A 26,053-nucleotide genomic window follows, 5' to 3' on the forward strand; every position below is an offset into this window, starting at 1 on the left:
TTATTGTTAATAAAACCATAGTACATTTACAATAAGTGACATTAATGTATAGTTACAGTATCATACAATATTACAGCAATAAAATAACACCTCTTCCTTTGTACATCCAGCTCAAGCAGCCAGTTGAAAATATTTTCCAGGATTGCAAGCCCCCAGGGGCTTTTCAAGGTGACCAAAGTGACACCACCTGAGGTGCCCAGGACTTTTGGTGAATAAATAGTTTCTAAGGTGCAGCCAGACAGCTCAGGAAGGCTACACCCAGAGTCAGCTGTCCGGAACGCCCCCCGTGTCTGGTCCATAGATATGACCAGTGTTCAGGCCTGACGCTGTCTCCACCCCAGTGGAGCCTGGAGCCTGCAGATGTTGCCTGTTCCCCAGCCCTTCCCTCTACGATGCCCTGTCCCTTAGCTCCCCAAGCCCCAAGTCCCCGTGAGAAGTGTGTGCCCTGCTCCCCAGCCCACAGAGGCAGCCTGACCCGAGGCCTAAGGTATCAGAATCGACCCCTTGACACTGGCCCCAAAACCCAACAGCAACAAAAGCTGAGGCCGCCAGGCCCCTGCATGCACCCCTGCCACCTGGAGAGCTGCCTTCACCACCAACGGAGCAGGTTGGTGGTCCCCAAAGGAGGCTCTCTAGGCCCAGATACCAAAGACAGTGGAACTCACAGTGACTGCGCAGGCGTCCCCAGGCCCCTGGAGGCCCCGGCAAGCCTTCAAAGGCACGACTCGGAAGAGTCAGCTCAGAGATTTGACACTGAGGACAAACACTACCTTTGGAATGAAATGGCCTGGGGCCCAGGCAGTATACATTCTACACTTTCATAGGGTGCCCTGAGCCCAGCTGGGACAGTCTGAGCTCACGAAGGCCCGGGAAATGGGAGCATCACTGGAAGCTGATTAGGGTAGAGTCGGGGTCAGCTGCTGACCTCAGGGGAGGAGGGGCGCACAGGGTGAGTACCCAGTGGCTCTCAGGGTGCACATAGTGGAGGAGGGGAGGGCCACCTTTGCCTACAGCTACCCTTTGCCCATTACTGGTTGAGTGAACTGCTCTGGCAAAAGGGGTGGAGGAGGGTGGGGCTGCCCAGTGACAGGTGGGCTCAGGGCACATCTGACTCCCAAGGACAGACTGACCTAGAGGATGTCTGGGGAGGGGGAGAAACAGCCCCGGTGTCTGGCTCCAAGAGGTCCTAGAACCAGCCCTGCCCAGCGGGGCCCTGGCTACGCAGTGGTCCAGACGCCCCGAAGCACCTGCTCCCAGCCTTTCCCACCCCGAGGTGCCTGGAGACAGCCCTGGCCCGGAGGGGCGGGTGCTCAGCAGCTGCCCCGCCGCCTCACACGCGGGAGGTGATGTAGACAGAGTGCACGCGCTCGGCCAGGGTGCTCTGCAGGTCCTGCAGCGGGTCCAGGCCCTGCACTTTGCTGCTGCGGCTGTAGATGAGCTGCCGGAAGGAGTCCTGCTCGAGCAGGGCCTTCATGTGCTTGAGGAAGAAGCCCTCACAGAACAGGGCCAGTTCCGGGGCGTTGTGGATCTGGGGGGGGGGGGGGGGAGAAGGGTGAGACCCACAGGCCGAGGCGGGGGAGGCACGCATGCCCTGTCTCTGCAGCTTCAGCGACCCCCCTATCTAATCCCAGCTGCGCCTGAGTCCCGTGGGGGGGGTCTGCTGAAAGGCGGTTATCTGCCCGGCTGCTGTGGCTCAGTGGCTGAGCGGGACCCAGGCACCAAGGGGTTGCAGGTTCAATTCCTGGTCAGGGCACATGCCCAGGTTGTGGGCACAGTCCCCAGTGGGGGGCATGCGGGAGGCAGCCAGTCGATGTTCTCTCTCATCGGTGTTTCTCTCTCCCTTTCCCTTCCTCTCTCTCAAATCAATAAAGAAAAGAAAAAAAAAAGAAAGGCAGTTATCCCCATGGGACGGGACGCTCCCAGGGACTGTCCACTGCCAGGTGCGCAGCGGCCGGCACAGGTGTGCCCGGGGCACACGCTCAGTGACCATCTCCTCGGACACCGAGCGACTCCTCTGGGTGCGGTTCTGAGGTCACGCTCAGAGCCAATGTCCTAGTTTGGGGGAGACAGGGAAGCTAAGGACCCAAACAAGCAAGGTGACCGCCCAGTGGTCAGTGCTGGGAGGGACGAGGCGCAGGTGACCGGGCGGCCTGGGGAAACCAGCAGGTTGGAGCAGCCGGAAGGAGCCCCCGGAGGAAGAGATGAGGGCAGGGCCTGGGCCGGTAGCGTACAGGAGGGGCTTTATTCAGTCCGGAGGCGGTGGAAACCCGCGGAGGGTTCAAGGAGAGGAGGGAGGTGGTTTCCCACTTTCCAAGGAGGCTTTGGACAGGGAGAGAGCCAGGCCATGGGGGGAGGCCCGGCGGCCGGGCAGGTGGGGACCGTGGCGGTGGAGGGAAGTGGCCCAGACGTGGGAGCTTCTTCTGGAAAAGTCCCATGTAACTGGATCTGAGCGGGTGCTCATGCCACTGCTGAGACAGGGACGGTGACAGTGACAGAGAACGGGCTGTGGACTGGACTCGGGCCTATCAGCCATCTGCCCAGGCCCCGAGCCTGGTGGCACCCCCAAGCCGGGGCCCCTGCGGTCCTCACCTTGGCGTACTTGTAGGTGCTCACGGCGCTCTCCACGCTGAGGGCCTGGGAGCACAGGATCTCGCAGTGCCTCTGCAGGGCGTCCAGCTGGAACAGGCTGGCGGCCGACAGCAGCTGGCGGAGGCGAAGGCGAAGGCAGCCTTGGGGACGGTGCGTACCCTGCTGCTTCCCGCCCTCGGGGCCCACCCGCGGCGGCAGGGCCAGTCTAGGCCCACTCAGCATTTGCTGGGACTCCCCGGCGGCACAGGATGGGGGACAGATGTAGGCTGGGGTGTCTGACCTCAGGAAGTCTTCGACTCTAAGCTACACGCTTTGTCTACGGACCCCTGGCCGGGTGCCCAGGCAGCAGCAGGTCCGTTTCCTGAGCTGTGCATAGGTGAAGGGGAGGCCCCGTGTCTTCCGAGCCTCCTGGGCCTCCATTCCCACTGGGGAGTCCCTTTCTGACCCCTGCGTGTGGCCGGGTCGGGCTCTCTAGTTGCGCCGTTCCCCAGCCCCTCAGAGTGGCCCTTCCTGTCACCCAAAGAAAAGGGCGCAGCAGGGAACCACCAGGTCCTCAGAGGCTGCCTTCTTCTCTGTCTCTCAGAAAGCACGTTGAGACCCGGCAGGTGTCTCGGGCTCGAGAGACAGGCAGGGGGAAGGGGGCGACGCGGACAGGTGGGCCCCGTGCCCAGCCACACCGGCCAGGCCTCACCTCCAGGATGTCGGCCGTAGGGATGTCCATGGATTCCGTCCCTCCGTGGTACAGGTACTGCATCATCATCTGCAGTGGGAGGAGGCCTGTGTGAATGCCGAAGGGACCCAGAGCGCCACTCCGGCTGCTCCCCATGGGCCCCCCACGCCCACGTCCCTCTGCGTGTGACGCCTGCAGGTCCTCCAACTCCCGCTCAGGCTGAGACAAGTGTCTGTGTTTGCCCTGGAATGCAGCTTCTAGAAGTCGACCCCGAGATCTTTCTCCCTGGACTTCCTGCGTGTAGGACCAGCCACCTTCCATGGAGGGTTCCTCTCGAGCCTCATGACAGCCTCGAGCCCAGGAGGGAAGAGGCTGTTCACAGCGGGGAAACAGGCCAGAGGAGGGACGCCGAGGTGGCTGGTCACTCAGGTCCCTGACTCCCACCCCAGAGCCCTTCCAGGCACCAGGTGTGGTCATTCCTCCTGCCTAAATTCTAAGTATGGGGCTGGGAGGGAGGGAGAGGGCTCTGAGGGTCGAGAGTCTAACTGGCCACCCTCAGCAGCCGCCTCTGCTTCCCTGTGTCTGGACCCCCTGTGGAGGGGACAGCCAGACCCTGTGCCCTCCTGGGCTTGCTTGTTCCCCTGGAGAGCACAGAGCCGCTAGCCCAGGCCAGAGGTCACCTAGCTGACTAGCCCACCTAGTCAGGGTCCTGGATTCCGAAGGAGGTGGTCCAGGATTGGGGGGGGGGGGAACTACGTTCAGTTCTGCTGAGTTCTAAGTTACAAACTGCCATCGCTGGAGCCTGGGGAGGTTCCCAGCTGGAGAAAGAAAAATGTCCTTGGTTGGCTGAAGAAACAGCCCCAGCGAAGAACTGGCAAGTGCCCCAGTAAACAGCTCCAGCGGGCACAGCCGGGCTCCGTTAGGACGGGCCCCAGGCTGGAAGAGGCCCCAGAGGGTCTCGGGAAGGAGCCCAGCCTCTGGGGAGAGGGGCAGGGAGGTGGCCTGGCAGTTCCTGGAGACATCAGTCCCTCCCCACGGAGGAGCATGGCAATCTACCACTCATTAACTCATTACACGTGCGCCTGTCCCTCCACACCCCCACCATGCTGGGACCCGCAGGACAGCTGTGGACAATCAGGCTAAAGCCCCTGGGCCAGGGCTGGGAATGGAGCAGGTAAAATCTCCCAGGAGTCTTCCGGAGAGATGGCCTCAGGGCAGCCCCCTGGGCTGGGAGACGCAGTGGCAGCCTCCTGCTAGTTTGGAGAGCTGCTCTGAGCAAGGCCCAGCCGTCTGTGGTGCCCTGAGGTCACCCGAATGCAGGAGCCAGAGAGGTCAGCCTCGAATTGCTCCCTGGGAGCCTTGCTGAGGGAGCTGGGGCGGGCAGGCAGGCTGGCGGCTGCCGTCGGACAGGCCCCAGGCAGGGTCCATTGCCCTGGAGCACAGGGCCCTGCCCTGTTGGCTGCCACCTCCCTAGCACCCGTGACTGACTCAAGGGAGCGTGAGGGAGACTAAGCCATTTTAGATGGGCCTTCCTGGGCTTCTGGGAGACGGGTCTCTCCCGTGAGGTCACGAGCCTGTCCTTGCGGGGCGGGGCCTCACACTAGTTGCTTCTGGACCTCAGTCTCAGCCCCCAGTGGGCACCCCTGCAGCCCAGAGCCCACCACACAGCCTAGAGACCTCGAGTTGCCACTTTGCAGAAAGGAGCCCTCAGCTGGGGTGCGGCTGCGGTCCCAGCCTTCTCCTCCAGACCTCGTCGGCCACGACTGGCAGCCAGCCTGTGGAGTTTCCATTACGTAACCTCCAATATTCTCCAAAGCAGATCAAAGGACCTGACCCTGCTCTTCCACAACCAGGAAGGAATCGGCACGGCCTTTTCTGCTTGGCTGGCGCGACCCGGGAGGCTGGTGCAGCCGTGGCCAGTGTGTCCACCTGGGGGGGCACACCACCCACCTCGGGGGTCCAACAGGCGCTCGGGCAGTGCCCGTGCTGCGGGAGCTCACGCACAAGGGTGGCGTCTGCCTGTCCTTACACGTCTGTCCGTTTGCCCAGACGCCTCGTCCAGGGGTTAGAGCTCACGACCTGTGAGACAGGCTCCGAAGCTCCAACCCCACCGCTCCAACCCTCACCACTGCTGCCGCAGAGCAAGGGCCTGCGGACGGAGGGGGAGACCGTGACCGACTCTGCACCCGCGGCCCAGACGTACCGGCTCCTGGGGGAGAAGGCATCCCCCCAAGAGCGTGCAGCACTGCATCCACACACCTGAAAGATGTGGTACTTCATGTCGCTGATCTCAATGGTTTTGCTGCTGTCGCCATCTTGCTCTGATTTATTGGTCATCAGCGTCTTGAACCTGCGGCAAGGAGACGGAGCAGGCAGGTCTTTACCGTGACCGACTCCGTTGCCGCGCGTGACGGCACCATCCATCACCCGACTGGCACCGGGAGGCGGAGGGACTTACAAATGACTGCCACGCTCCCGAAATAATTCTCAGTGAGTGACGTGTCCCAGCACCCCAGGCTGTCAGCCGGGCCAACCCTGTCCTGACCCCCGCCCCCAGCTGAATGACCATGACCCCTGTGGCCGGAAAACTGACGCTTCTCCTTCCAGAAACTTTGTTTTCTGATCATCAAGAGCAAAAACTTGACCAGAATCTCAGTGCTCCTGGAGAACTCGGGGTCCCATCCCTTCTGTCCCCCTGGCTCGTGCCCCCGGTGGGGGTCAAGGGCTCTGTTGCTGTGTGATGTGCCCAGTGAGGGTTGGGGCTCTGTTGCCATGTGCTGCCTTCCAAGGGGCAGAGGCTGCAGGCGTGGCCCCGCCTGTTCTCAGCACACCTGTCACCGGGAGGCTGGCACCTACCTGTTTGAAGCTGTCACCAGCAGGACTTTATGGGCATAAAACAGCTTTCCTTCCACTAGGAAGGTCACATCTGACATCTCCTTGTTGTTCAAAAAGTGAGGATCTGTACCGAAAGGGAAGAACGAAGGGAAATGACGGAGGAGCCACCTGGGGGGGAGTGGGCCGGGGGACAGGAAGGGGAGGAACAGAGGAACAGACCAGGGCCCTGGCACTGGAAAGGGGAAAGGGGAACAGGCGAGGGGAGGGCGGGAGGGCGAGGGGGGGGGATCTGGAAGCCCACGAGGCAGGTGGCCGCAGGCAGGGAGGCTGGCACCTAGTCTGGCCGGCAGGGTCTTCCGGATCTCGGGGATGCTGGGGATGGGGCTGCTGCCGTAGCAGTGCGTGAAGATGGCAGCCAGCTGCTGGATGACCGAGTCGTTCTGTGGGCGAGAAGCAGAGGCTGTTAGCCCGCCTGCTGTGGCCGTCTGTTTGCAGCTGAAGATACGTCAGGCTGATTTCAAAAGTCCAGGCCAGGATTCGAGCTGCTCTGTCTTTGTTCCTCCTGGATCTGCCTTGGCAAGAGATGCCTGTTCCTTCACCACTGAGTCTCCAAATTGCTTTTATGGCCAGGCTCCAGTCCAGACAGATGCACGGCCTCTGCCCTCTGCGGCCAGGCGGTGCAAGCCTGTGCGCGAGGGTACCTGTGTCACCGTCTGTGTGGGGGTGTCCTCGCGTCTGTCTACCTGTGCGTCTGTCTCATGGCCCGGGGCAGGTCTGCAGGCTCTGGGACGCGGGGCTCTGGGGCTTGGGCGGGAACTCGCCGGCAGCACTCACCTTGCTCGTCTTGAGGATGTTGAACATGAGCTGCAAGCCCTCGGTCACCAGCTCCTCGTTGTACTCCTCCTCCTTGATGGAGCCGAAGTCCCGCAGCAGGCTCTGCACCACCGAGTAGCGCGACTGGGAGAAGGAGGTCCGCAGGGACTCGATCCAGACGTGCAGCTTCCAGGGGACGCCTGGGCCGGGAGGGGGGCAGTCAGGCCTCGCAGGCCCGCCCTGCACAGACCCGGGCCCATCCCACCCGGACCCCGTCTCCTGGCAGGCGCTCTCAGCACCCCTCCCACCCCGCCCGCGCCTGCACCCCATCCCTGCATGCTGAGTACCCCCTCGGCATAGCCATGGGAGGAGAGCATCGGCTCCCCGACAGGCCCCCCGGGCGGTCAGGGGCCTCCAGGCCCCCCGGGCGGTCAGGGGCCTCCAGGGCCTCCGACGAGGGGAGGAACGGCTGCAGCCCAAGTGCTGGCGCCCGGCTCTAAAGCCGCCGGCTCCGCCTGGGGCCGCCCTGGCCCCTGCTTGCTGGGCCTGGAATTACCTACTGGGGAAGACCCATTAATTACAAGCAGGACATGGGCCCCACGCCTGTCTAGGAGCCTGATACACCCTGTCCGATCACACGGCTCTGGGGCGCCCAGGTCGCGGTGTCCGTGAGCGTCACACTGCTGTTCCCAGCTCCCCGGAGGGCCAGCGGCTGCGAGCAAGGCGAACTACTGCGAGGGCCGCGATGTCCCGAGGCCACTGCGGCGTCAGGCTGATACCCCCCTGTAGTGGCTTAGTGCTTTTTCAGAAGCCTTTTCAGGGCAGAATGTGGGAGGTGGAAACAGGAGAAGCCGGAGTGGCCCCTGCTCTCTCGCTCCGGCGCCGGGGTGTGTGGCCCTGCGCGTGCTCAGGTGAGCGGGCACCGGGCCCTGTGCTTCCTGTCCCGACGTCCCCCTCAGGCGAGATCATCAGCGCTCGCTAACGTGGACGGCTGGCATCTCACCCAGGCCTGCCTGTGACCAGCCTCCCCGGGGTGGGGGAAGTCCACACACCTAAGGAGTGAAAGGCTGGCCGAGGGACAGGAGCGGATCTAGCCGACCAGACATGTTGACTCCTCCTACGACAGACAGCGCTACACTGCCCAGAGCCATGATCAGGGAGGGTGGAGGGCTGGGGCCCTGAGCTGAACAGTCCCTGCCGAGGAACGGCCTGAGGCTCGGCAGCTCCGCCCTGGCCATCCACCCCCAGGCCTGCTCCGAGGCCTGTGTGCCCGGCCCCCTGGCGCGCTGAAGAGCAGAACACACGCCTGTGTGCGTGGACACGCGCCCTGTGGCCTCACCCAGGGCCCTCAGCTCCATGGTGATGTCCACGTAGCCGTGTTCCGCGCTGTAGTACATGGCCTCCTGCAGAGCCTTCGTGCGGGTCCGGCTCAGCCGCACAGGCCCCTCGCTGCCGCTGCCCTGGCTGGACGCGTCGCTCTCCTCCACACCCTCGGCCAGGATCTCCTCCAGGGACAGCACGTCCGCTTTGGCCTGCTGCGGCTGCGTCAGCAGCTTCCTCAGGACGTTCCTGCGGGCCGAGGGGCAGAGGGGGTGCTGCCTGAGGTCCCCGCCAGGGCTGTGTCCGCTGCGCTGCCTTCCAGTGCCCCGCGGCCTGCTGGGACACCTGCGGGCACCAAGTGCTCATGGTCTTCCCCAGCCAGGGGCTTGGCAGGGGCCTGGGCGAGGCGGGGAGGGTGCCGGAGACCTTGCCCTTCTGCCATCCGGGGACGGCAGCGAAGTCGCGGCTCGGGCCAGGCGGGCTCTGCCACCCTGTGTTCTCAGACAGGCGGCTCCACTGTGAGCCCCGGGTGCTTGTCTGGAGAACACGGGCGGCTCCCCTCCCCGTGACGCCTCGAGCAGTCCTGAGCGCCCGGCTCTCACTGCAAAGTGCCTGAGCCTGGCCCTGCCCCTGCTGATCCCTTCAGAACGTGACAACGTCACAGAACTCGCCACACACGTGAACGTGTGGAACGCTACACCTGACCCCGTGAGAGCCCATGAACACTGCCGGTCACGGGTGACGGATACAACTTAGGGTCCCGCTGGGCAGGAGTCAGCCCAGGCCCTGTCTGTCATCCTGTGGCTTGGGACTCAGGGGGCTGAGGCACGGGCAGCCCCCAAGTTCGCCAGGGGGCTGACCCTCTTCCCAGCACCTGCCCAGCCCCCTCCTCACACCCCTTCCTTCCCTGATAGAGGCCCGGCTGCGCCAGGCAGCTAAGCTCATGGCCCAGAGACCTCCCGCAGGACCCGGGTCACTCCAGAGGGTGAGAACCGGGAGCAGACAGCCATCTCCACGCAGGGTGAGGAGGCTGCAGGGGGACATGGGCGCTGGGTGGAGAGAGGCCGCAGTGCCCGGTGGTAGCTGGAGGCAAGGCCCGTCGAGGTGGGAGAGTGGGGACCGGTCAGCAGAAGGTATAGAGGAAAGCCTTCTGGGGAGGGGCCCACAGCACGGGCACAGTCCGGCTTTGAGAACAGTGTTTGGAACGGGAAGTAGGGTCCACCTGCCCTTCTCTGCCTTCTAATAACCCCCTTTCTGTCTCCCTCTGTCCCCCCGAGCTGCCCCATGGCTCTGGTCTCAGCCTGCTGCTGCCCCATCACACCCCTGGGCAGGCCTGGCCCCCGGCAAGGCCCACCATCTGCTCCTGGAGCAGGCCGGGGTTCCCACAGAGCTGCCGGCCTCTCGTGGCCGAGCCATATGCTGTGTGGAAGCGTCTGGAGCGCTGCGGCTCCCGAGAACACCGCATGGAAGGGACCTGGCCCGGAGGGGCCCCCCGCAGCTGCAGGGCAGAGTCTTATGGGAAACGGGGGGCCGGCCCTGGGGGTCAGGAGCCCAGGCTCCAGTCCGGGTCTGCTGGGGACCGGCTGTGGGGCCTCTCCGTGCCGCCACCCAGCGTCTCTGGGCCCTGCCCCTCTGCAGCCCCCACCCACGTCCGGAAAGATTCCCAGCCAAGCTCTCCTGCTCCCCGCTGGGGATCCCGAGACCTGTCTGCTGCCCCCACGTCAGGGGCAGGAGCCCCGGCGGTACCTGTGGCCGTGGGCGGCGGAGTGGCTGAAGCAGTTCATGTCCTCATGGAGGGAGGAGGCCATGCCGTTGGCCTCGAGCATGCTGAGGAGGGGGTCAGCGCCTCGGCTCAGCAACAAGCTGACCAGCTCGTAGTTCCCTGAAAGACAAGGTGGACTGAGGATGTTCCCGTCCACTACGTGCCCCTCCGCCGGGCCTGCCTGGGCACCGCGCTGGGCAGAACGCGGGTGGGTGGGGCCAGAGGGGTCCCCAGAGGCCCGGGGGGGGGGTGTCAAGGCCAAATGTCACTCCAGGTGGGTGCCGCAGTGGGGAGGGCCAGGTGAAGCCGAGGGCAGCCGGGGACCCTCGCCGGGCAGGGCAGCCCTGCACCTACCAGCCGCAGAGGCGAGCTGCAGGGGCGTCTCCGTGTAGCTGTCCTCCCCGCCGCTCACCGCCGCGCCCTCCACGTGGGCGCCGGCATCCAGCAGCAGCTGTCGGGGCACAGGACACGTGAGCATGCGGGGACTGGGGGGTGCACCAGGAGGCTGGGGGGACGGACTTGACCTGGCTCACCCAGGGAACCAGAACTGCAGAACCCCAGGCTCCCCTCAGGCCCCAGGCTTCTAGAGTCCTTCCTTCGCTCTGTGGCCGTGGGCCCCGCCCCAAGCTGTGGGCCTCCGGGCCACCCCTGCAGCGGCCTTCCTCAGCCTCTCCTCCAGTCTGCTGGGGAAACTGAGGCGCGGGGAGGCAGCAGAGGTGCTGGGGAAGGCACAGGTGTTGGAGCTGAGGGCTAATGCAGGCCACACGGCCAGTGAGCCACGTGGGGCCGGCACCTCAACTCCGAGCCTCAGTCTTCCTCATCCGAAAATGGGGAGAGGACTGCCTCGTAGCATTGTTGGGGATTCAGTGAAATGGTATGAACCTCTCCACAGGGGCTCAGTAACTAGTGGCTTTTAGGGTTCTCGTCAGAGGGTCAGTGAGCTACCCAAAGCTGGGAGCTGGCGGCTCTGGCACAGCTTGGTGCCTGGCAGGGGCAGGCCTTGCCAGGGGACACACGGGTTAACAGATACCAGGCAGTTCCAGCGGAGCTGGGCCAGCTGGGCCTTGGGGCAGGGGTGGCGTCTGCCCTGCTCTGCCAGGTGACTTTCGGCTCCGTCTCACCTTTCCCGACCGGCTGCTCTGGAGGGAGCCACCTTCCATCCCTCCCAGGTTTCTGGAGACCAAACCCTCCTCAGAGCCTGTGTCTGGCAATCTCGGGGAAACCCCACCTGCCCCTCACCTGGAGACCAGGTGTGGGGCCAGGCTGACCTCTGAGCTCCACTCCAGTGTGTGGGGAGCAGGGGGTGCTGTCAGCTGGAGACTATTGTCAGAAGCCAGTCAGGGCCCCACCGTGGGAGCCAGTAACCAAGGCGGCGGCGGAGGGCTGCCCATCAAGGTGAAACTGGGCACCAGACCAGGCCCGTCTGGGGCGCATGCCCGCAGCAGTCTGGGCTCGGTTGAACTTTGCTCAGAGCCTTAGGAGGGCAGGATGTGGCGGCCGGCCTGGTCACCACCGCTCACTGAGTCCCTGCCACAGGCCAGGGCTGTGATGGTGATAATGAGCCAGACCGGACCCTGCCCTCAGAGGGCTTATCCCCGTGCACAGCGAGGACGCTACATGAACTCCCGGGAAGGAGTGTCCGTCAGTCGGTCCCAGTGGCCTGAGGAACCGAGGAGTCTGGGAGGCAGCGGCAATGTGGCCGGTGCCTCGGCCGGGGCTGGATGCTGCTCTGCCCACAGCTCCCGCTTCTGGGCCTAAACCAGCCACAGCTGCCCGGCCACGGTGCCAGCAATGGCTCGGCTGGCTCGACAGCTGAGCTGTGCCCGCCGAGTCGCACCTCAGGGATGGGGGCGTGCTGTCAGTGGGGAGGGGAGGCCCAGGACAGAGGCGGCCGCGGGGAGCTCGGGAGGGAGTGGGGAAAGCAAGGGCCGGAAGGGTGGTCGGGAGAGCACTGCGCCCGCACAGATTGCGGCAGGCCCGCGAGACACCCCGCAGGCAGGCCCGGCCGCCTGGACCTGGGGCTTGTTCCTGAAATCCCACACCTAAGCCCACACTGAAGCCCTCCCCTGAGACAAGCCAGGAGGGCCTCTGCCCAGCTCGATCGGAGGCAGCGGCCCACTCACTGAGGCTGGGGCTGTGTGCGGGGCCCGGCCGGCCCGGCAGGCGGAGGACACTGCGCACCGGCCCGAGCTCACCTGAACCACGGAGATGTGTCCGTGCAGCACAGCAAACGTCAGCGCGGTCCAGTGCCGGCTGTCGGGGTGCGTGGAGGGGTGCCTGGGAGAGCTGCTTGGAACCTGGGGAAGTACCACAGACGGTCAGGGTTCCCGGGTCAGTGACATTCCTGGGCAGGGCACGCAGGCCACTGAGTGAGCGAAGGGGCACCCTGCAGGCACGGTGACTAGGAATCAGCTCGGGCACTTTCCGCGTTCCATTGGCCATGTCTGCCGGGAGCACCACGTGACAGGCTCAAAAGGATGTTCAATTAGTCATGTCTGCCCTGGGCGGAGGGGGCACTTTCCGCCTTCGGGGAAGCAGAGCTAGAAGCCTTGGGGATGGTAGGGGTGGCTGGGGGTCAGGTTGGTAAAAGGCAAAAGGTGCTTCAGTAGCAGAATCATGGCCGTTCTTTCCACCACCACCCCCAGCACACCCCCTCTCAGAAAGCCCAAATCTCTGCTAACGGTGATCTCCATGCATCTGTTGTTCAAAACACTGCACCCCGCGTGCAGCATGGCTGGCAGAGACCCTGGGGTGTCCTCTCGATGGGGAGGGGCCCAGGTGCGGCTCCGTGGGGCTTACGCACCTGGATGTCCAAGTTCGCTCCGGCATCAATCAACATCTGGACCATTGCTTCGTCCCCAGCAGCACAGGCGTACATCAGTGGCGTCATCCCCTGCATGGACCAAAGGCAGATGTCAACTGTCGACGCAGAACATGAGGACACACATTCCACAGGCCTCTGCCCCGGAAATCGCGGATCCGAGTGTGCCCCTACCCCCGCCACTCATCCAGAGCAGTCCTGCACCTGAAGTGAGGGGGACGTGTCCCCGAGCACTGCAGGACGCCGGGGGGGGGGGGGAGCAGCGCAGGCGTGTAGCCAGATTGGGGTGCAAGGCCATCTCTGTCATGGGGGCTGTACACTTGGTATAAAGTAACGTGCACCTCTCTGGGCCTCGGTTTCTTCATCTTTAGAATGGGAACAGCAACCGTATCTACCGCACAGGGTTGTTGTAAAGAGTGTGAGTAACGGTGCTTACGGTGCTCAGGACAGAGAAAACTTACCTTGACCGAGCTAAGTAATTAAAATAGTGCCGTGGCTGCTGCTATATTGCACTGCCGTGTCCCAACCATCCAGGGCACGTAGGTCACCGAAGTGGTTCACAGGCATTATCTCAGTTAATCGCCCTAACACCCCTAGGAGGGAGGCCCTGCGATCACCCCCATCGCACAGATGAGGAGCATTGCGCAGAGAGGGGGTTCACTTGCCCTGGCCTCACAACGAGCAGTAGAAGTCGGACCAAACCCAGGCCCACGGGCTGTGGAGCCCACCCCGCGGAAGGTGGACAGCTTCACTGTCGCGGTTCCTGCTACCGAGAAGCGCGGAGAGCTGGGCCCAGTGCCCCCGCGCTCAGGAGGGTGGCGGACGGCTGCCTCCTGGCCGGACGCTGTCTCCGGGGCCAGTAGCAGCGAAGGCTGCGGTGGGAAGAGTTGTTCCCCAGCTGGATCCTGGCAGGCGCTCGTCGAGCCCGCGCGGTTATTTATGAGGTTATTTGTGTGTGGACAAGATCTCCTTACCTCATAAATCCTTGCCTCATGCCCAGAGATAAAGAAATGGCCCGAGATCAATCATGGGCGGGAGGGCTGCTTACCCACAGGTCCCCGTATAAATGCCAACGCCGAGGGGACGAACAGGGCTGGGCATTTAGAGAGAAGCCGACCGCCACAGCGCGGCCTTTGGCTGTGCCCCCGCCATGCCTGTCTCTGCACACATCTGCACACATCTGCACACGATTTGGAGCTTAAAGCAGCGAGAGGCCTGTGAGGAGGAGCTGGTGTGTGCCAGGCCCGTTGTACTCGGGACTGCGAGGAGGCCAACGGACTTCAGGGGTAATCACCGTCATCACCACATGGACACGGATGACGATTCATTGAGCACTTAGCATGTGCCAGAGGCCGAGCCCCCACAGCCTATGGGGCAGGCACTACTCCCCCAGGTCGGAGGTGAAGAAACAGGCTCCGAGAGGGGCCGGGATGCCACGGCTACCACATGGCCGCTGGAACCCAGCTGCGTCTGAGGCTGCAGGCCCCGGGTCCCAGGAGGAGGACGGCTCCCAGGACGAGCTCTGACGAAGCCCTGGTGCTGCGTTCACAGAGGAGCCTCGGAGGGCTGACACCAGCCCGTCACCTCCCCGCTGCCCTGTCCCCGCCCTCAGGGTCCTCCTGTCCCAGCATGTGCACCTACATCCCACCGGCACGCTCTTGCTCCCATCGTCGCCCTCCCTGGAGTGCTGTCCTCCCTCCCTCAGGCCTGGCTCAAGCCCCAGGAGGAGGCCTTCCGGGGCCGCTCCGGCCCACCTGTCCAAGTCCACTTCAGCCTCGTTAGCCCTGTGCCATGCCGTCACCTCATCCAAGAGCAGTACCGGACCCTGGCTGCCACTTCACTTTGCCGTGCCCCTGGGCGGCCGTCCACCCAGTGTCCCTGTCCGCACTGCACGTGATTACAACGTGGCGTCTAATAAACCAGCTGGATATTCCCAAGTGGTCAAGAGCAGGGAGCCCCACTGCACAGGGCCTTCTGGTCCCAGCTCTGCTTCTTCCTCGTTGTGCGACCTGGGGTTAGGCCACGCCTCTGTGCCTCAGTTTCCTCATCAGTAAAATGGGAAGAACAACAGTACCTACATCATAGCCCTGTTTTCAGGCCAAATGAGTTAATCGGTGCAAAGTGCTCAGAGCAATGCCTTGAACATAGGAAGTGCTATGTAAGTGTTATTCACAGCAAGAACACAAAACAAAGCAAACCAAGAACTCAAGTTAAATTCTATCCAAAATTGTAACTACTCCCTTTTCTGGCTTCATTTTCCCTTTTTAGCACTTCCTACTAATACTCTGTATTTTACCTGTTTATATTATTACAGATTTCCCCCACGAGAACGTGAACGCAGTGAAGGCAAGGATTTCTATGGGCCTGGCGCACAGTGGGCAATGCAAGGTGCTCTCTCACCAGCTCTGGCTGGCAGTGTGCCCAGCTTGCCATCAAGTGGACCCCTCTGCCCGTTCCCAGCCCTGCACCCCCTGTGACAGTCTCCAGCTCCCAGGGACAGGAAACAGAATGCCCATCACAAAGTTTTTCCAAAGGTTGCTGGGGTGTCTCCAAGCTGACACCCCACCTCACGCCGGCAGGGTACGATTCCGGAGGCGGCCCACTGCTTACTGCACAGAGCTGAGGGGCTCTCAGGTCTGGGGCATACAGAACGGTGCCACCACCTCCGGCACGCACGCCCCCCACGGACTCCTCTGCCCGGCTCTCAGAACGCACCTGGTCGTCCATGGTGTTAACCCCGTCCGGGCCCAGGGCCTCGATCGCCTGGTTGATGAGGTCCGTCCTCCCACAGTTGAGCATGCGGAAACCCAGGTCCTGGTTGAACTTTTCAGTAGCAGCTCGGGCATCCAGCCTCCGGAAGGAACTGAAACAGCATTCGGGTCTGTGCAGGAAAGACCCGGATGTGAGTGAGACCGCGTGTGGACTCCGCTGGGACTCCGCCCCTCAACGAGACGGGACCGTCGTGCCGGGGGCGTGTGGCACGCAGACGGCAGGCGGGAAGGGCTGGGAGCTACCATTCAACCACCAGGGACTGGCTTGTCAAGCTCAGTGACACGAAGGACACACAATTCTGTTGTTCTATAAACGTGTTAAAGAAGTGCTCTGAGCTCTGGGTAACTGTCAACTGCCAGGAAACAAAGTCCCCTCTGACCTGATCTATCGGGACTGCCGAGGAGGAAGCCCTGGCCTGGGCTTGGGCACAGAGCTTGGAGGAACACTTTCTGCACAGAGAAGGCCACTCTCGGCCTCCCCTCAAGGCTTCTTGGCGAGGCCCAGATGCACTGAAGAAATGGCGGAGAGCCCCTTGCCACCAAGCCGTCCCACTAAGGACATTCACAGAAAACCCAGCATCTACAGAGGGCATGCAGGCTGCCAACAGGCAGCTTCAACCTGGAGCTTTGGTTAAGCCGAAGTGTAGAACGTTTATGTTCTAGAAGGAGATTCGGGCATTTGCCATGAAAACAGAGGAGGCCGTAACTAGGGTTTGGGCAGGTCAAAAACAAAACAAAAAAGACGCAAGGTTCTCACAGGCCACGGATGGCCGGAAGGAACCTTCTCCGCCGCTCCTGCAGGAGACCAATCCAGGAGAGGCACATTGGGAAGGAAATAAGAGCCCAGGCCTGGGCCACATGGACCCAGCTGCGAGCCTGCTCGCGGCCCCTCCCCACCTCCAGCAGCAGGAGGGACGGGGGTGGCCAGGGGCAGGCACAGGCACCGGGCCCTCCCGCCTCGCTCCTCCTGATCCCGTACTTGAGCTGCCGGGGCTCGCAGTCCAGGCCGGGCAGCAGCAGCCGGGCCGCCTGCCGGATGTCGCCGCTGTCCACGGTGAGGCTGCGGCGGTGTTCTGCATAGGTGATGGCCACGCGCATCCACTCCATCAGTGGTGGCAGCAGCATGAAGGGCCTGTGAGGCAGCAGAGAGAGGGGGTGTCAGGCCCAGGCAGGGTGCTCCCAGAAGGGCGGAGGGGCCCCCTTCAGCACACACTCTTGGAGAACGGCCATCGAGGCTGGCCAGCCTGTACCCTCAGGCTGTGAGAGGTGGAGGGGACCTGATCCTCCCCCTCACAGAAACTCCAGTGTGTCCCATTCCATAGAAACTGTCATGGGCAAGGAGCTGACCCTGGGGGGTGGCCAGTGAGAGACGGGGTTTGCCAACGTGTAAGTAGGAGGCTCCTGCCCCAAAGAATTCACACAGGGTCTGCCTCTGCAGGGGGGAGGGATAGCCTCGAACAGCGGGGTGCAAAGGAGAACCCGACAGACCCAGGCTGTGAGCCCAGCTTCACCATTAGGAGCTGCTTCCTTCCTTACCACAAACACCCCGAGCCTGCTTCCTCCATCTGGACAGGTGAAGGCCTACTTAACCTGGGGGTTGTCACCAGGGCAACGGAGATGACACGTCCCACTATGTGTGCGTCGTCGATGGTCATTCCTTCCTCAACCAGAGCCTGGGCTCAGGTGGGCCCTACAGTAACTATGTCCCATGGCAGGCCAGGCTGCCCCGGCCTGGGCTCGCTCCAAGTCCTCCAGGAGCAATGGTCAAGGTGGCCTGTGCAACACAGATCCTATGGCCACGACGTGGGCACTGGAGGGGAGCAGGGACAGGCAGTTCATCAAAGCCATTGAACTGCAGACTCCAGGGGGCATCGTTCACAGGTATTCTGTCCCATCACCAGGGGCACCAGTCCCATGGACCGGGACTGGTGCCCCCGGGGGTTGAGCAACACATGGGCTCTGCCACTCAGCGCCCTCCCTCCCCCACCCACCAGGAGAGGTGGGGCCTGCCCACTGCTGAGGAGAGGTTTCCTCCTGTCTTCTAGGGGTCCTGACAAGTCTCCCATGGTGAAGACCTCCAATGGCCCTATGACTGGATAGCCACCCAGCATGCTCTACCCAGAATAGACGGAGCTTTTCCCTGCCGGGTCACAAGGCCGGGCCAGCCCTTGTGGCTGTTCTCTCCAACGACAGGCCCAGAGTCGGCCTCTGCTCTGTACTCCCGGCTCTCCCGAGGCCTGCCTTCCGTCCTCCCTTGTGAACAGCCAGGCCCCTGCATGTGCGTCCCTCTGATAGGTGGGGCTCCTTGAGCACTGCTGTCACCCCAGTTCCCCCTGGATGTGCAGGGAGGCTCTGGCAGGAACAGGACCTCCATTTGTTCTCCTCAGCCACGACGTCAAGCAGCTGCAGGGCATCCCCAGATGCCCTCAGATCCCAGAGCCCAGATCCCAGAGCCCAGGTCATCTTCCAAGTTTTAAAAGCTTCTCTCCTGGAGGGCGAAAGGTGCTTTCATTTACGTTTCAAACAAAATAATCGGATGGGATCTGGAAGGCAGCTCATTTGAAAGTTATTCTGATGTTCTGAGTCTGTCATTTCAGACAATATATCTGGGTCTGAGTCATTCACTGGTGCACGGAGTATATTGATCGGTGTGGTGAGGAGGCCAGGGGCTGGGAGAACCTGGCCCAGCATGGCCTTCAAGGATGCCCAGGGCCTCACTCCAACGTGCTTTCCAGCCCTGGCTCTGCCCTTTCACCAGGACACTGGGCACACCCTCATCATGCCCACCTCCTCATGAGCACAAACCAGCACTCAGCTCTGCCCAGCCAGGTACATGTATCCTTCAAGGCTCAGCTCCAGAAACCTCCCTAAGTCCCCTCTCTCCAAAGAAAATAACCTCTTCCTGCTCCCACCTCCCTTAGAACTCTCTTCTAACAATGAATGCCACTCTTCCTGACTGGTCTATCCTGCCTCGGGGAAAACGCCTTCCTCCTCTCTGCTTTCTCCAAACCGTGCCCAGCACGGGCCCACACACAACAGGTCCTCAGTAAACACTTGCCGAATGACTAAGGTATGGCTGAGCATCAGGGACTCTGTATAACACCTCCAAGTTTTCGGTTCCGGGCCAAGCCCTGTTTCCGCCCAGAAAAGAAGGGTATATAATTTTCGAGGGTGCGGTGTTCACGCGTTAAAGAGTGGGAAGCCAGGAATCCACGGGGGAAGGTGTGGATTCTGGAAAGGGCCCACAGCCCATTTGTGAATTCGCCCTGTTTACGAGATCTTTCTTGATTACAAGCGCTCATCTGAATTCCCCCCAAATACTTCAGGTTTTATCATTCTTACACGACGATGCTAGGCGGCTGGCTCAGACCCACTGCTGTATCTCAGTCCTCTTCATCCAGGGGAAGGTTGCAGAGCGAAGTGTAAACAAGGAGTCTGTGGATCTGCCAGCCACTCTCCCCTGCTGTGGCCACCGGCCAAGGCAAAGCCCCAGTGCAGCCACCCAGGTGGCATCTCCCAGCCGCACTGGGGGAGTCCAAGCAGGAACTTAGAAATTATGAAGTCAAATCAGATGGTGTTGTGACGCACTCTGTTTTGTGCCTCTTACCATCTGGCACATGAAGAAAATTCAGTATTGATAACCTCGGTGGGCAGACCCTGGGGACTGGCTCACTTGGTCTCTATTTCACCATCTTTGTTGGAGACCTGGAAAAGTTGAAAACTACATTTCCCAGACTCCTTTGCAGCTGGGGTTCTGGATACAAAACTAGCTTCATTGTTAAGATGTAGCAGCATGAGATCTGGTAAATGGAGAGGAGGCAGAGTCTGTCTTCATGCCCCTCTGCCTACTTTGCTACGCCAGGTCATGCGATATGAGGTCTTTCTTCCCTATAGAGCATCCCAGTGTCCATCTCCCACCTTCCTGGGTGCTCCGGAGGCCCAGGTGTACTACTGAGAACAACAGCAAAAACTTCTTTTTTTAAATCCTCACCCAAGGATATTTTTTTCCATTGATTTTTAGATAAGATTATGGGAGGGAGGGGGAGAGAGAGAGACATGCACATCGGGTGGTTGCCTCCTGCACCACCCCAGCTGGAGCCGGGGATCAAACCTGCAATCCAGGTATGTGCCCTTGATCAGGAATTGAACCCAGGACCCTTTGATCTGAGGGCCAACGCTCTAACCACTGAGCCAGACCAGCCAAGGCAACAGCAAAGACTTCTTGATTCCAGCTTCCATCCTGAACTGGTTCGGAGAGCAGCCCCTTCCCCCACCATGGACGAGTTCTCTGTTGTCCTTGGAGTCACTCCCAGAGGCTCAGCCTGGAACCTGCTCCTTGAGTTGTTCCCATGATTCTGTTGGTGTCCAATTCCCTGCATTAAACCCTTCCTGCTTCAAGTACCTAGGGTGGTTTCTGTCTGTTTCCTGAACCGAACTCTGATTAATATTCTCAACGTACAGAAATCCTCCAGGGTCAAGGTTGTTCCTCTGATTCTGCAGTGGTGGCTGGTGCCCAGTTGTCCACAAACGAGGCCCTGCCAACTCCCAAACTGACCTCTTCAGACCTTTCTCCTTGGCCTACTCACCACCCCCAAGCCTGTGGTCGACGGGAAGGTGACAGGACAAGCCGTTCATGGGCTTTCTCGCCAGCACGCTACCCTGGCCTGTGGGTTCATGGTTACTGTTTCCTTTCCGGCAACTGCATCGAGCACTCTGGGCATGCTGGGAGGAGCTGGCTTGCTTCACTGGACATTCTGGAAAATCCCCGTGAAAACTCCCTCGGCCGCAGCTGCGTCCTGGCTCCGGTGAAAGGGCTGCAGAGGAGCAAGGCTGGGGTGACTGGCGCTTGCTGTGCCCCCAGCGTCTCTCTGCTTTACTCTCCCGCCCCTCAAAGAGGCCGTCCCGCTTCTGCCTTTCCCGTAGGCTGCACGTGGCCAGAGCCGGTCAGCGCAGAGCAGGGAGAGCAGGGCGGGCTGGGGGCGCCGCCCTGGTCCCCTCCGCTGCGGCCGACGCAGAACGGCCCTCTCAGTCCCGGGATCCCCTCTGTGCTCCCACAAACGAACGAGGCCCCCCCAGAGCTTTTCTTGGTGTGTGTTATTCTATTGATCTTTACTGTGTCAATAATTAAAACTGAAAAAACGTTGAAACGTCTGAATACACACACTCACATCCCCTGAGCTGTCAGTGAGAAATAATATCAATTGCGCGTCGTGCGCCTCGGGCAAAGTCTCTTGGACCCCGTAAGAAATCGAGAGCGGAAGGCAAGTAACACATTATAATGAAAATAATTTTGGCCCTGTGAGCTTCTGGAAAGTCTCTGGGACCCCAGGGCTCCCCGACCCCACTTGGGGAACTGCTGCCTTGGACAAACGTGGGGGGCCTCGAAGAGGCGACCGCCGCTGGGCTGGCCGTGGCAGTGGTGTGGGGTGGGTCTGGCCCTTCGGCAGGCGGTCTGGCCAGTCCACGCATGGTATGTGGTTTGCAGGCACCTGCCTGGCTGGATCCGAGGTGCCTACATGCCTTCTCTGCGGCGTCCTTGCTGGGAGCAAGTTCCAGTGTCCTGGACGCTCTATGATCCTGGGCAGATCATTACCCGCCTTGGCCTGTTTTTCTATTAAAGAGGTGTTTTTTTTTTAAACTCTCACCCAAAGATATGTTTATTGATTTTAGAGATCGAAGAAGAGGGGTGGAGGAGAGAGAAACATCGATGTGAGAAACATTGATTGGTTGCTCCTGTTATGTGTTCTGATCAAGAATTGAACCCACAACCTTTGGTGTACAGGGCGATGCTCCAACTAGCCGAGCCACCCGGCCAGGGCAAGAAGGGGTTAAGTCAGTGTTTCTGGACATTTTCCACCGTAAGAACCCTTTCTGCTGTTATTTCATAGACTCCACATGACGGGAGCTGTGTCTACTGCACAGCAACCAAGAGCATGGGCTGGAATCCAGTGTAGTACACTGATCCTGTGCGAGTTCCCTCACTGTCTCGGCCTCAGTTCCCCATCAGCAAAATGGGTATGACTACTAGGACATCCTCACGAGAAGCATGTCTGTGAAGTCTCGGAAGTTCTCAGCACAGGTTAACTATTTCTATTTTAGTATCTGCTGATAGAAAAAATATATAATAGGAAAAAAAGGCTATAGGAATCTGGTCCTATTAAATGCCTCAGCTCCAGCCTTCTTCGGCTCCAGCCAATTCTGTCCCTGCAGGGCCTCCAGCAAGAATAAACACAGAGAGCTTGCAGAGCCTGCCAGCAAGTGCCCACCACCTACACCATCCATCCCAGAAGAGAGAGAAAACAAATGTGACCATGATGTCAAATGTGATCTGGAAGTCATTGCTGGTGGTGCCGGCACTTGCCTTGGCCGGCAAGAGCCCCGCACAGGGGAACGGCCAACGACAAGGACCGCAGACCTCGGGGCTCCGGGTCATGAACTGGTGAGGTGGGCATGGAATGAGTGCGAGGGGCTGCACCCCCTGCATGCACCGAGTGCTATTGGTGGGCTAACCTACAAAAACCCCACTCCCCGATGCTACCACATCCGCTCAGTTCCCGCTGAGACAGACAAACCACTTAAAAGGGTCATCAACTGGTAGCATTTGTCTTTGTGTGCATAAAAAACAACTATTGTCATGTCGGGAGGCGGGGGTGGGGGGGTGGGGAGGGAACCAGGAAATACACAGATGGAAAAGAATCTTGTATGTGCAGAGGGAGAGGAGGAAACAGGCCCGGTGGGGCCAGCTCCCTCACCCAAGGACGCAGGGCCAGTTAAGCAGCACCATGGAGACCAGACACATGTCACGACTCAGTTTCTCTCCACCTCTCTTTACATTAATTGTAGAGATGAGTCTGAGCCTATCAAGCCAATGGCCACATAAGGCCCTTCAACAGGACCAGGTCTGCAAAAGCCATTTTCCCTGTTAAAAAAATGAGAGAACAAACTTCTTAAGGCCTTGGTTTTAAGAGGTCCCTGCAGCCTGGAAAAAAAAAAAATCAACCCTGCCCCACTCAGCAAGCACATGATTTATTGGGATTACAGTCCTACCAGCGGTGTCTTAACAACATAAAGCAGGAAACGCCTCCAATTTCCAGCTCAAAGGAGGCTCTGTTCCTTCTGGAGGTGGGCAGGGCCTCGGGGGAAGAGTCAGGTTGGCAGAGGGGCCACTGGAACCCCAGGCATGAGAAGGCCTTGTGCCTCCGGCCTCGGCCGCAGACCGGGTCTGGGGCCAGCAGGCACGTCCCCTCCGTGCCCACCCGCAAGGAAGTGGGTAAGAGTACTCAGGCAGACCCCGGATGTGACCACCGGCTGGGTAGGGCCTTAAGACCTGGCCAGAGCTCATCTCTGAGGAAACTGGGCTGTGGCTTCTTAACTCCCACCCTTGGCTGGGAGCACAGAAGGCTCTGGGGTGCGGGCCTGGCTCCCAGGGCTGGGAGGGTTTGGGGAGGTCCATGATACCTTAGGCTGGCTCCCTAATGAGGTTTCCCCATCACTGCCCCAGCCCGGCCCGGCCCAGCCCGAGCTACGATCACACTTAGCCCAGGAGAGGAATCTCAGAGGGACCAGCTAGATGGCTGCAGGTGGAAATCAAGGGAGGGGGCGGCCAGAATGCCTCCCACCCTCGGCCCTAAATTCTGATGACGCCGCCCCACCTTCAGTGGGAGCCACTGCCAGCACTGAGGTTGAAGGGGGTGACTCCCCCTGCAATCACCCTGCTCCCACGCCCCTCCCCGCTACGCTATCTGGGCTGGGGCTGGGGAGTGGACCTGCAAAGATGCCACACTGTTCCCAGGGAGATGACAGCACGGGCAGGGACCTCTCTGGGAAGGTCAAGGTCTGCTCTGCCGTGCAGCTCGGGGTTCCTCACCACAGATTCCCCAGATTTCCGGAGAGCTACACGGCCTAACACCAAGCCAAACACCCACAGAGAAGAAAACCAACATTGTTCCACCGAAGTCAGACTGTACTCCCAGAACAAAGGAAGCAATTCTAGTCTCATTCACATCTTGGACTAATTATTTTTCTAGAATTGCTTGGTAAACCAGAATGGTTTGGCTCAGCTTGGAGTCAGAGCTGGGCGGGCACCTTTCTCTCCTCTGACCCCCAGGCCGATAGTCTCCACGGGGCCGAACTAACCCCCGCACCATCTCCGTTTGGGGACAGGTGACTTCTGTTGGAGGCGGAGCTTAGGGCTTTCTGTGGGGAAAAGACACTTTTCTTATTCAGAGCTCATCTGGCATAGATTAGAGGCATGAGAGAAACCTCCACTTGTCCCCATAAGCCTATGGATATACACCGAGAGTACAACCCAGTCATAATTAGACGTGCGGGTTCCCTGCCTGTTCCCGGGGCTGCCCTTCCGGCCCCAGGGGAGTGAAAGTGAGCACGGGAATGGAAATCCGACTGTGACAATCAGACATCCTGGCTCCCGGGCACCAGGAATAACAGAAAACACCAACAACTGCCATTTACAGAGCATTTGCTGAGCACCGGGCACTGTTTTAAGACTTTTCTATCGATGGCCTCATTTAATCCTCATGACTACTGTACGAAGCAAGTACTGTTATTATCCTCATGGGGAAACCCAGGCAGGGGAGGTGTAGCAACCTGCCCGAGGCCACGCACCTAGTGGTGGCTGAGCTGGGATGCGATCCCGGGCAGGGCCAGCTCCTGAGCGGCCCTCCAGGGCCACGGGCACGTCGACGGGCCCTGGCCTCCCACGGTCCCGTAGCCTCCATCTTGGGTGATGAGTATTAGGCATAGTGATCACATCATTTGTCACCTGGACAGGGCCACTTCTGAGAGGGGAAGGGAGCACTATTACCAACACCACCAGGACAGCAGGCACACGAGAGCTGGCTCAGGCAAAGCGAACATCTGGCCACCCTGGTGTGGGGGCCCCCTGCCCACCCACCCTGGAGTAGGTCACATTCTCCCTCCACACTGCACGCTCACAGACTTAACCTGTACTGCCAGTGTTATCTGTACAGCTTCTCCCCTGGACTCTAACCTCTCTGAAGGCAGATGGTTCTTCCCACCCCTCAGCATGGGGGCCCACAGGCACGACCAGGTCTCGCTCCTGGAGGCAAAGCCCTCGGGCCGCCGCGAGCTGTCAGGGGTCCGCTCCTACTCTGGGTGCTCTGCTGGGCCCCCGAGTTCTCAGTGAGGGGAATGGGCTTGTGAAACGGGGAACCGCCTTGTCTCACTCCTGGAGACTTGAGTGGGCCTGGGTGTTGGCAAATGGCTCTCTTCAGAGAGAAAGAAAACACTTCCCAGATAACAAGACACCGTTTCATAGGAGAATTTTCTCCCCAGGAAGAGCTTTCTGGGGAACTTGGCCGGCTGGGCGAAGGTGGCTTCCGGCGGGGCAGCTAGGAGGTCGAGACTGAACCTCAGGGAGGCACACAGCAGGTGTGGTTCTGCACGTGCCAGCGTGGCCTCGGGCCCCGTGGAGGGGCAGAGCGTGTCTGTGGTAACTGGCCCGACTCCAGGGTGGCATCTTACTTGGGCGGGACGCAGAAATGCCAGTGGAGCCGGCACGGAGGCCCCCACCCGCCACCCTTTCTCACACAGCAGGGAGGGCTCTGCGAGGTCGGGGCAGCTGAAGCTCCCAGCTGGTCCAGCAGGCCAGAGCAGGCTGCCTCCCACAGGCCTGGGATGCAGTGGTGGGAGAGCAGGCCGTGCTCTGCTGGGCGTGGCTCCCTCGGCTACAGGCCACACCTCACCTACGGGTCCGGGCTGCCATGTGCAAGAGGCCGGCCTTTCTCAGCTGGGCTCAGCCTGTGGTGGCTGACAGAGACCACACACTCTTCGCCATATGGAAGCCAGACAGAAGGCCTCCAACCTGTTCCAACACATGTCCCTCCCAAGGGCACTTCGCCACCCACCCCCTCCGCCAACACGGCGGGCTTGGGAGGACCCATGGCGCAGCCGTCTGCTTCAGTCACCCCCAGACACCTGCTGAGCTCAGGCGGGATGGGTTTTTGTTTTGGGTTTCCGGATAGGAATTCCGATTGGGTCCAGCTGGGTGAAATCACACAGCACCCACCTTCCCCAGGTCCCTCAGTCTGAGGCAGAGAGATGGTCTACGCAGACGGTTAGGTGCAGAGTTTCCAGGAATGTCTGGAAGGAGGTAGGGGCATGGGGCTCTTGAGGCCGGACAGAAATGCACACGAGAAAGGGGGAACTCCTGGCTGGCAGCTCGTGGTTTGGACCCAACCCCACCAGAGAAAGAGGAAAAGACGGTGCAGACACTCAGGACCTGACCCTGCTCTCTGCACCCACATCTCGACCACAGCCTGGGGCAGGGCTCGGGGTCGGCTCTGAGCAGCAAACGTGCCGAGGGCCTGCTGTGTGCCAAGTAAGCGTGGGGCCATTCTGCATCCGTGACCCTGTCATACGGCCACGTGCAGGCTGGTATCATTAGCCTGCATTTTACAAACGTGGAAACCGAGGCTTCGAGAAGTTTGGAG

General features: G+C 60.8%; 1 protein-coding gene across 1 annotated transcript in view; it reads right to left on the reverse strand.

Moving 5' to 3' along the window:
- Positions 1 to 26,053, reverse strand: part of ABTB2 (ankyrin repeat and BTB domain containing 2) — a 167,276-nt gene continuing 141,223 nt past the window's right edge. The window contains exons 4-17 of the mRNA XM_036258268.1: positions 16,561 to 16,713; positions 15,526 to 15,691; positions 12,793 to 12,882; positions 12,185 to 12,286; positions 10,344 to 10,440; positions 9,974 to 10,109; positions 8,247 to 8,476; positions 6,929 to 7,107; positions 6,429 to 6,534; positions 6,116 to 6,218; positions 5,519 to 5,609; positions 3,281 to 3,349; positions 2,590 to 2,703; positions 1 to 1,528 (exon numbers count right to left, since the gene is read on the reverse strand). Coding sequence (XP_036114161.1) covers positions 1,331 to 1,528; positions 2,590 to 2,703; positions 3,281 to 3,349; positions 5,519 to 5,609; positions 6,116 to 6,218; positions 6,429 to 6,534; positions 6,929 to 7,107; positions 8,247 to 8,476; positions 9,974 to 10,109; positions 10,344 to 10,440; positions 12,185 to 12,286; positions 12,793 to 12,882; positions 15,526 to 15,691; positions 16,561 to 16,713 — 1,834 coding nt within the window. The 3' untranslated portion in view covers positions 1 to 1,330. The remainder of the gene's footprint in view (positions 1,529 to 2,589; positions 2,704 to 3,280; positions 3,350 to 5,518; positions 5,610 to 6,115; positions 6,219 to 6,428; positions 6,535 to 6,928; positions 7,108 to 8,246; positions 8,477 to 9,973; positions 10,110 to 10,343; positions 10,441 to 12,184; positions 12,287 to 12,792; positions 12,883 to 15,525; positions 15,692 to 16,560; positions 16,714 to 26,053) is intronic.

Source organism: Molossus molossus, unplaced genomic scaffold (assembly GCF_014108415.1).
Source record: "Molossus molossus isolate mMolMol1 unplaced genomic scaffold, mMolMol1.p scaffold_m16_p_13, whole genome shotgun sequence".
NCBI classification, from domain to species: Eukaryota; Metazoa; Chordata; class Mammalia; order Chiroptera; family Molossidae; genus Molossus; species Molossus molossus.